At 35.6% G+C, this 11,128-nt stretch overlaps 1 protein-coding gene across 1 annotated transcript; it reads right to left on the reverse strand.

Annotated features, from left to right (window-relative positions):
• Positions 1 to 7,728: 7,728 nt before the first annotated feature.
• Positions 7,729 to 11,029, reverse strand: LOC119073946 (toll-like receptor 6). The gene is made up of 7 exons (XM_037179821.1): positions 10,429 to 11,029; positions 10,001 to 10,373; positions 9,205 to 9,937; positions 8,897 to 9,113; positions 8,567 to 8,832; positions 8,285 to 8,507; positions 7,729 to 8,223 (listed from the first exon to the last, which is right to left on the reverse strand). The coding sequence occupies exons 1-7, from the start codon at positions 10,618 to 10,620 to the stop codon at positions 7,807 to 7,809; spliced, it is 2,421 nt and encodes an 806-aa protein (XP_037035716.1). The 5' UTR covers positions 10,621 to 11,029; the 3' UTR covers positions 7,729 to 7,806.
• Between the last annotated feature and the right edge of the window lie 99 nt (positions 11,030 to 11,128).

Below are 11,128 nucleotides of genomic sequence, written 5' to 3' on the forward strand. Positions count from 1 at the left end.
AATTTAGGTTCAAAACCATCTAAGATTCATCAGAAAACTCGGTATAAAAAAGAAGAAAAGTCACGTTTTCGTATGATCATTGACTTCGGCTTCGCCTCTGGTCAACAGAATGCACACGAAAAGTGGACTTTTCAACTTTTTATCTTTGACATGTTGTAGTTATTCGGTGTTAGGGAATCTCGCGCCGCGTCATTCACAATAACTCACAAAGTGACATCTTCCTTATACAAAATGTGTCAAAATGTGAATTATTGTGAATGACGCGGCGCGAGATTCCTAGCAACCAGCTCGGCAACCAGTTATTCACATGACAAGGCTAAAAAGTCGAAAAGTCCACTTTTCGTGTGCATTTTGTTGACACGAGGCGAAGCCGAAGGAAATGATCATACGAAAACGTGACTTTTCATTATTATCCCGAGTTGTGTAACGTATTTTATCCTAGGTGAAATAATGGCAGTGAAAAAGTGATGTTATTTCGCCGTCTGTAGATAAAATAGCGTATTCACCTCTATCCAAATGTTTATTTAGACACTTGGGGCTATAACATTCGCCTTCGGTTCATGCAATAACTCCCTCCCCAAGTGTCTAAATAAACATGTGGACAAACCAAATTCACTTGTTTTACCTAGTAATGTAATAAGTCAATTTCGACGCTAGGGAAATCAAAAGCATGTAAATAATTATTTCGATTCATTTTTTCACTTAAAATTCTAAAGCGTACTTACGACGTGGCATCAACTAAACACAGCTTGGAACACATGAAACTCTGGTATTCCAAAATTTACTCAATCCCTTTGGAAAGGGTTCGGCTATGGATCAGGTTACTCTGACAAAAAATCACTCCAACTTCGGACTGTAGTTGAGTCATCTACGAGGCGATTATTATTATTGTGGAATACAAGAATTTAACCTGTTTCTGTCCTTATAACTATATTCTTGTCAAGACAAACGAAGTAAAGGAATTACCACGAATTTGAGGAAAATACACCCATTTAAAAAGGGATAATAACTGTTGGTCACGACAATTTTCGTGTCAATAATCTGATTTTTCTCACTTGAAATACATTGAGTGTGGTATCGTTAGAGTGTTAGAATGAGAGTCTAGCTAGTGTGCAGCCTCGTGTGCAACGATAAGTAGATTTGCAAAAAATACTTAAATACTTAAAATACTTAAAATACTTAAAATGACATGCAATTGTGGATTTTTAGATTGTCGTTTCCATTGTAGATTTGAAGTTTGCGCACTATTCTTTAATGTATCGGTGCCAACAACAAGACGGTTTTGGTAGACTAAAAAGCACTTTATCTCCTGTAATGTCATAATATTCACAATTTGAGTGTCACTTTTAGAATCAAAATGGGCTAGATTTAAACACGTCATTCACAGATTAACTGAAAATTTCGATAAATGATGACCATCGGTTGCGCACGGCTAACTTCGATAATTTCACATTTATTCACTGAAAACTTCGATAATTTCTCGGGGAATATGAATGAGTTACGGCGTCATGGCGTGTTTATGTTTCAGTTTGATTTTTTAAATTTGTTTTTTTATGGAGATAAAACCTTGTTCCTAACACGGTAGTAAATGGGGGTTTTGCGCACACGATGTGTTGCCGAACTCGCTTCGCTCGTATCGGCAATCTCACATCTAGTGCGCAAAACAATCCCATTTACTACCTTATTATGAAAATAACTATTTTGTGTAACCTTTTACAGAAATCTATATCATCTGTGACCGACTACGAAATTAGGTGATGCACTTGGCTAAGATGGTTGCAAAAACCAGATCAATATTGTTACGGACGACTATAATCATCTGTTATCCATAACGACTTCAGAAATAAACGACAAGCTCTGACTAATGCTGCCTTATATACCCTGAAGAATGGTCAAAACTAATGAAGTAAAAGATTTGAAGTCAATTTATAGAAAATACTTAGTCAAACTCCTGATATGCTTGCTGACTTAGATCAAATAGAAAGCACAACTTAGGTGCAATGACAAGACTCCTGACCGTTCCTAATAGATCAAATGGAATAACAGGCATGATTACAGTTTTCTTCGTACAATTCCAATTCGAGTAGTTTTACACAAGGTCGATACACCGACGATTCTCAATCATATTTTTACTTATGCGCTCACCCAATACTAAAAATCAATTTTTAATTAAGCTCCTGGGTAGGTGGTTTGCAAAATATAAAACACCAGTGAAGTTCCGGTAAGATACGACATTTTATTTGTTCTAAATCTGTGCCTGTCAAGTAATAATCGAAAGATAAGTATCACCAAACATCGAATAAAAAAAATCTATTTCAAATTGAATAACACAAGCACCTCAAAATCATCATCATTCCATTCAGCATAAGTCACAACACAATTACCCACACTTGCAACCCCCCAAACGCCGAACGTTCATCGCTGGAGAAAAAACCTTTTTACCATCTTCGCAATAAATACATCGAGATATATCTTCTGTTTCGAACGATGATATCGCGATCCAAAGTTGAATTTTATTTTTTTGTATTATTGTTATGGTGTTCGCGGTTTGGTTAACATAATTCAAAAGATAAAAAAAGGACCTAATACGAGCATTGAACAATTTTTATATTTCTTTCTTCGTAAATATTATATTTGCCTTTGCTTGTTGGTATACATCATTCGGTGGTGTATAATAAATACGCATAGATATTTTGTATTATATGATTATTATGCTCGTAAGTATAAAAAATAGAAGAAATAAAATAATGGCAGATATATTATGTTTCTATTCAAATTCAGTGACGAATAGGTTTGTGATAAGAATTAAATGTTTCTTCGGAAGAAAATAAAAAGTAAGCACTCGTTGCCTGCCTAATGCCCTCTTTTTTATTCGCCATATCGTAATTCGTTATGATTCAAAAGCATTTTCCACTAATGGCTGTTCATTTTCAACTTTTCATCAGACTTTAATTTTATTCGGCTGTTTCGCTGTTTTTCGGTTGACGATATTTTCAGAAATGTATTTTGTGATTGCAAGATGGTTTTGTGCGTACTAATTGCTTATTTCACAGAACAGACATTACTCAATGTGAGTACTTACAGTCACACTATTTGTATAACAAGAGTAGTTTCGCAATTTTTCTTAGCTACAAAATTTTGTATCAGTACTTTTAAAAGAGAATATTTTCGGGAATACGTTTTTCATCTTTTTTTTAATTTTCGAACATTTTTCCAAAAAAATAGTATTTTTCGTCACAAAGTGACGAAAAGTAGAATTTTTCTGGACTAGTCTTAAGCTTGTCCTAACGAGGCGAAGCCGAGTAAGACAAGCTTCAGACGTGTCCTGAAAAAATTCTGCTTTCGTCACGAGTCACGAACTACGTTTTCTGTGCCGTTAGGATCTAATGGGACGAAAAACAAAACAAAAACATTATTTACAACAATTTCAGCTTTTCTTAGCAATCACTTTTCGATCGTAAGTGCAGTGACGAAATACGTCGAATTATGATTCTAAGGCACAGAAAAATATTTTTCTGAAAATTTGGGGGAAATGTTGTGCCAAAAATAGTTCCTCAAATATACTATGGGATACAGGATTATCCTATATTCGTGAAAATATTTTCACGAATTTTCTCGATTTTCACAAATTTTCAAGAATTTTCTTGAAAGGTTTTTTGGGAAAATTTGAGAAAATCGAGAATATTTGCGAAAATTCGTGAAAATATTTTCGCGAATATAGACACTGATTTCTATCATTTATCGATAACAGATGTTAGCCGTCCGTAAGATTTTATTTTGGTTGTCGATCATGTGGTATACTTTGTAATGACTTCACCAACATAAAGTAGTAGGACGTGTTGTCTGCTATCTTTGTTTTAAGATTGCGTTGTTCTTTCAAAAAACTTAAGAAACATTTACAAAAAGTTTTTAAGTGTTACGACAATATAAATAACACCTCGCTACGCTCATAATGAATTATGCATTTACATTCATAATCAAGTACAGCACAGTACGTACGTGGTTCCACATTTTTATTTTGACGAGTCGGAATTCCACCCTCTCCTTCAAGGCTAGAAAGTCCCCATTCGTCCAAATAAAAATTTGGAACGAAAGATATTTCGATCTTTTATAACCAAGCTTTAAAACCTAATTTGTCACACAATCTCCTTTGAATATAGAAATTTGTTAGGTTTGAGTAGATTATGGATTTGAGCACTATTTCACAGGACTATCAATGATTGACGATGTCAGCAAGTCAGTCACTTCTGTCACTTCATCGAACAATATTTTCATGGATCGAAAATTTAATTTCCTTACAAATGATTTTGATTTTTAAATTTCGTATCTCAAAAGACCGCCTCGAAGGCAGTGCCATCGCTGATTTTTGTGGTTATGACTATTACAATTTCCACATTCTATACAGAGTCTTAGAGTCTCAACGCGGTAGTTTGAATTTATATTTACTATCGACTATAATCTGGTCTAATTGATTTAACTGTACACACAGTTATCAGTTTTATTACCGCCCAATTATTCACTCAATTAAGTTGTTTTGATATGTGATTAGTATTGTGTTTTGGATATTGTAAGGTACATTCCGTCAAGTTATTATTGAACGCCTGGAAGACGAATTTCATCACATCGTCATAACTGCTCTCCACAAACTGGTGTCATAAGTCGAAAACGAGAAGTTTGAGCATTATAACGGAAACTAAATCTGTACATTAATCTACACAACGATTTCACATAATGTTCCACAACATATTCTTGATCACCTGAGCTGTATAACCTTTGAACCGACAATTCAACATTTTTAATAAAAACGAAAATCTTTTGTGTTATCTGCGAAGGGGATGGTTTATATTTTTGTGATTATTTTTTCTGTCTTTCTTTCGTATTGCCGACGGTGGTTTTATACGTTGTAGACATTTATTTGAAAAGTTAATTTCCGGTTCGGTTGCAACATTGACAAACTGAACGAGATAACAGAAGTGTATTGGCTTTTCGTTTTGTAAATTGTTTTGTAAAGTGCTACGAGTATCAGTTTAGTTATTGAAATGATTATTAATTCTTGATCTATGAAGCGATAAATATATTTTTTTAAGCAAAATGATGTCAACGTATTTATATATTTGGCAACGATTCGATTTAATATTTTCAATTACAAGTCCGTATAACAATCCGTACTGTAATGTATAGCATATAATACTATAACATTCAGTCAACGCACATAAATATAAGAGCAACGGTATGTCCATATTATCGTAATAATAAACGTAAGAACATTCCATTAGACTCATACAGTAGCCTAATCTATACATGGACTTGGACATCTATTTTAAGTAACTGTGTTCAGTCAAGTTGAACGGTTCTATTTAATACCGTCATAAGCTGTCACATAAATCTTTCCTTAGTCCTGTTTAATTGAACTCATATCGTCGGATAATTTTTATCGAAATCATAACTGGGCAATTATAGCGAACTACTTCTGATTGTGTGGTACTTAATCCTTGCTTATGATTCGGAGAAATAAATTTCGTTTTTATTTTCGTCATAATAGAGAAAAATGTTTTTTTTCCATTGCATGGAGTATCTGTGTAATATTATATATATCATCGTAATACTCATAATCTCGTTTGTCTACCGAATGAACGGACGTTGCTTAAATAATACTGTTTCGCTGCGTAAAGATTTATCCTGTTTTTATAAAATATCTACTTACTTAGAATGGAGGGGTTGCGTTTTAGGTATATCAGCAAAAGGAGTTAATAAGAACATTTGAAAATATATTGAGGAAATGTAATTCCTACTGCATAGGATGTACTTCAGTCAGATAAAAAAAAAACGGAACGGACCTAGCAGCCCACGTTCACATAATTCGAGTCTACTGTCCCTCATAAGGTCACTGTTTCAAAATGGCAAAATGTATTGCTAACGAAATGTGTCTCGGCTTACCAACAGAGTGTTTCCATTGACAAATATTTTTGGGTACTTTACCGTTATTATACTCAACTTTGACCTATATCTACCAATAGTAACTCCAATGGTAATTCCATTTCTTAGGAGGCTATGCACCTCTGTCCAAAATGTTTATTTTGACGATTTGCAAGCCAATGGTAATCGAGGAACGTTTTATAAAAACTAGGCCCCACCTGTTGGGTGGGTCAGATCCCTTGACTGTTTGTCTGAGATTTTCAATGGTATTTTTATTGGCAATGATTTATTGATTTATTTCAATGAAATGTAATTTTGTATGTTGATGGCCACAAAAACGCATTTAGAAGAAGAACTACTAGAACGGTCTAATAAATCTCTCATTGATGATTTAATTGTGTTTAGTTTCACTGAAAATCTTCGAAACTTTGTATATAAAATGCCCCGGTAAAAAATGACGTATGTTTTCAATAACATTTAAACTCGTGTCAATTACGGCCCTCGCTTCACTCTGGCCGCAAACTTCACACTCGTTAACTTTTGTTCTATTTATTCGGTTTTGTTTACAAGGCGAAGTCACGTAAGAAGAAAAATACTATTGAAATAGATACAAAAATTATGTTAGCAACATCAGCTTGTTCGTTAGACCAACAAAATCTATCTTAAGACCTAACCTCAGGAATTAATTCCTTTCTCCTCCAAACATTTTGTTTTTAAATCGGTTGAGAATTACTCCAGTTGTCGTGTTAAAAAAAAAACAGAAAAGGCTTCTTCGAGAACTACTCCCAGATGGTTGAACCGATACCGCCCATTTTCGAATTTGACCTGAGGATTTCAATACTTCGTCGATTAAAAAAAAGTTTTTGAAAATCGGTTGAGATTTACTCAAGTTATCGTGTTAACAAAGAGCAGAAAAGGCTTCTTTCAAGTAGTACCATTAGATGGTTGAACCGATACCACCCATGTTCGAACTTGACCTGAGGATTTCACTACTTCGTCGAATAAAAAAAAGTTTTTGAAAATCGGTTGAACTTTGCTCCAGTAACAGTGTTAACAAAGAGCAGAAAAGGCTTCTTTCGAGAACTACCACCAGATGGTTGAACCAATACCGCCCATTTTCGAACTTGACCTGAGGATTTCACTACTTCGTCGAATAAAAAAAAGTTTTTGAAAATCGGTTGAACTTTGCTCCAGTTATAGTGTTAACAAAGAGCAGAAAAGGCTTCTTTCGAGAACTACCACCAGATGGTTGAACCAATACCGCCCATTTTCGAACTTGACCTGAGGATTTCAATAATTCGTCGATTAAAAAAAAAAAATTTGAAAATCGGTTGAGATTTACTCAAGTTAACGTGTTAACAAAGGGCACAAAATTTTATATTTAACGTTTTTTCATCACATTTCCACACATTTTTAATCATCATAGTGAACGTGTTATGTACGATGTATTTGTTTTCGTAAAACCCATGACTTACAGTCAAGGGAATAAATTAAAGAAGCTAATCATCTGTTATCGACAATGGCGACAAAGTATACGATGAGCTTTGGCTGGTGTCGCTAATATAGTAAAATACATGTTAAACAAGTGAAGTACAAGATTTTCGTACACGAAAGTAGCTTGAACTATTGAAGTAACAGATGCATCGATCATTAAAATCACGTTTGTGAATTAGACAATAAAAAATGGCAATTATATTCAACTGCAATATCATTATTTCCTGTATTCCGTGCGAAGCAATGGAACTGTGAGCTAGGAGAGCTAGGATCTGTGTCCGCAACATTGACACGCTCAACATGCATTCAGTAAAAGAATATTTTAAACAACAATAAGAAGTACTTTTGTATTAATTCAACTAAAACATACATGATGTGCTTGTGTATAAAAGGTTATTAGGATCTAGATCTAGAAACTTCATTTTTGGATATTACCGAAAAGTCATCCACGCTACTATTGGCTACCGATTCTAAACTACCACTGCTATCGTTACTGTCACTGTAAAAGTTCTCCACTATTTCAATGTCATCACTTGCTACACGTTCATTGTGTCGTTCCGCTAGCACTTCCTGCTTTCGTCTTGTATACGGACTGCCCTCGGTACTGTCGAATACATTCAGTCTTTCTAAACGTTCATACACTTCATCGTCGGACGATATTGAAGATTGTCGAGGTGCAACTTCTATTACTGGAGGTGAAGATGTGGTGACAGTATTTTCTTCTCGTGGACGTATTGTATTGTCGGGAGCAACTGATGCACGTATAGCACTTAATCTCGCTGTTCGTCTCGACTGTTGTCTAGGTGAAAGCATCTTAAAATGGAAAAGGCGTGGTCATTGTCGATGAATGGGTGGACAAATGGTTGTTATTTACCTCTTCACTCCTACATCGGTTTTTGTTCCGCAATTGCTCGTTACTATCTGTTGAAGTAGATCGACGTCCTAATCTCTTTGAGTTTAATTCGTTTAATGAAGCAAACGAACCATCCAAGCGTGGCAACAAAATTGCATCTTCGTAGCATGGTGGTCGTGATTCCCTTGGATCGGGTGCGTTTAGTTGATTTTGTTGTTCCAGCATTATGCGATTTTCTCGCATCCTGAAAATTTTGTATTTGAGTAGAGAACGAAAACTCTTAGTAGGCACCGGAATCCTTACGTATTTCTAGCCGCTTCTAAATTTCGTAGCCGCTCCTCTTCCAGACGTGTTAGTTTACGTCCCTTTATATATCGACGAATACTCATGTACAGGCACATAACACCAGTAAATGCCAGCATGGTGACCAGTATATATGTCCACACTTTCTGTGCTGTTCCCACAGCAGTATTACCATTTGCATACCATTCAGCGGAGCATGCTGTGTCCCATGTCAATCCGAACACTTTTTCTGGACTGTTACATTTTAGAAGGCCACGATCGTTAACCTTTCTCAATATACAACAGATGGTGAGTACGGATAAGGAGTACACATTAAACTGAGAATATCACCTTGGCAGGGATGTCAATAAGATAGTCATAGAAGTGGAAAAACTCCAACGATCGACAATCACAACGCCAAGGATTATCTCCCAACCAAATGTCCTGTATGTAGGGATTATCGTCAAAGAATTCTCTTTTGAATGTTGTGGTAAATCGGTTGCCAGACAAATTGATGCGTGATAATTGCGGAAATCCACGGAACGTCTCGTTATTGATTGTTGACAACCTTATCGGTAAAATAATTAGTTGAAAGGCAGATGCTTAGGATTATGCGATGAACCTTCAGCACATTCTTTTTAAAGGTCTTGTGAACTAACCTGCACATACTTAAATCCAACGTCTGTAGTGAGTCTGACTGTAAGCTTACCGGAAAATCGTAAATTAGATTATTCGATAAGTCCAATTCGATCAGTTCGCCCATTTCAGCAAATGCGTCGTATTCAACGTGTAATATGCCGCACCAGCTCATATTTAGGTATGTTAAAGATCTGGCCGTTATTCGGTGCAGAGTGTCCATATAGTTTCTACTAAGATTAATGCTTGTCAGCAGGTCATTATGCTTGAACGTTTCCCTTTCAATTTTCGGTATGACATTGAACGACAGATCCAGATGCTTCAACTGTTTAATTTTACGAAATGACCCGGAACCCAGTTGCATTATGGCATTGTACGACAAGTCAATGTTTTCCAATTCGACATTATTCAAAAAGCTTTGGCCATCGATGAATTTGATCAGATTTCCGCGTAGGATGGCCGTTGTTAATTTGGGAAATCCAGTCAATTCAATTGCATCCATGTTGCAGTTGGACAGATCGATACGTTTCAGCGATTCTGATTTTACAAACTCACCGACATTGCGTGCCAATTGTAATTTTGTGTTTCTCGATAGATTAACGTAGGTTAGCAGAGGGAGTTTCGAGAAAACCGTTGGCTGAAGATAGGAGAGTTTGCATTGGCTTAAATCTAATGCAAGTAGACTTGTGGATTTGAGGTCGGATATTTGGTGAAGGGGATTCCCACTCAAAATCAAATGTTCAAGGTTCAATAGTCCTGTGGACATAAAATATTTCTTAAGAAAAATTCCTTCAATACTGGAGGGTTTATTGAACTCACCATCGAGTACTGGACCAACAATTTTCGTTATTTTACAATCACTTAGGTCCAACAGTTTTAAACTGCTGCTAGTCAAAACATACGACTGATCAACTGTGGTGAAACTTGTTAACGGATTACCAGCCAAACTTAACTCCTCCAAATGAACAGCTGGTTGTAGTAGCAAATTGGGATTGATGTCCACCCAATTGGAAATGTTATTGTGATTCAAATACAAGAATCGAAGATTGGTGCAGCCATCAAGAGCATTTTCATCGATTGTCTGAATGCGATTGTTCGATAATTCTAATACGGTCAGAGTCATTAGCTCATTTAACTCAAGTGGGAAGGCAGTGATTTTATTGTTCGACAAATCAAGCCTGTGAATGTGTTCCTAGAAATGATAACAAATGAGTTACAGTTCGACAAGTAAAATGTTTGTGATTTACTCTGTCGTCTGAAAAGTTTGGTATATTTTCTATACCCATGTCCGAGCAATCCATCGATAGTGTTCCGGTATAATAATCACATTTACATTCTGTCAGTTCGGATTGACAGAACAGATCCAAATTACTTTGAACTCCGGGCGTTAGTTCGTAGAGGATGGCGAAAACAAACAAAGTCTTTTTTAAGAATTCCATTTTAATGGTATGCCACAACGGTTTCAGCAGTTCATTTTGGTTTTTGATAACAGAGAAACACCTCGAATAAAATTACACTCAGAGTTCACACAGTAAACCCTTACGTATTTTTAGTTACTTTATCTAACGACCATCGATAAATCTCACTGATAAAAATGTAGGCACCGTCGTCGTTTATTAATTATTATTTTTTTTTTGTGCGTAGGACAATAAATTCAATTCACATTTTTGATATAGAACATTTTACTCGATTTCGATTTCCGAATCGGTTCCAGTCAGAATCAACCACTTGGAAAGATGAACTACGACGTTTTAAACGCTTCCAGACATGTAATTTATTAATTTATTTATTTGATTTGTGTGGCTGGTGTAAACGTTAGCTTGTAAAGACGCAACTAAACTGGGACGCTATCTCGTTTATTTTGTTATCTTCGCTTTTTTTTAACTAATCAGATAAGATAACGAGACGGTGTGGTGATTAATTCATACAGCACCAAAAATTCGATAA

The sequence above is a fragment of the Bradysia coprophila genome, unplaced genomic scaffold (assembly GCF_014529535.1).
Source record: "Bradysia coprophila strain Holo2 unplaced genomic scaffold, BU_Bcop_v1 contig_138, whole genome shotgun sequence".
Lineage (NCBI taxonomy): Eukaryota > Metazoa > Arthropoda > Insecta > Diptera > Sciaridae > Bradysia > Bradysia coprophila.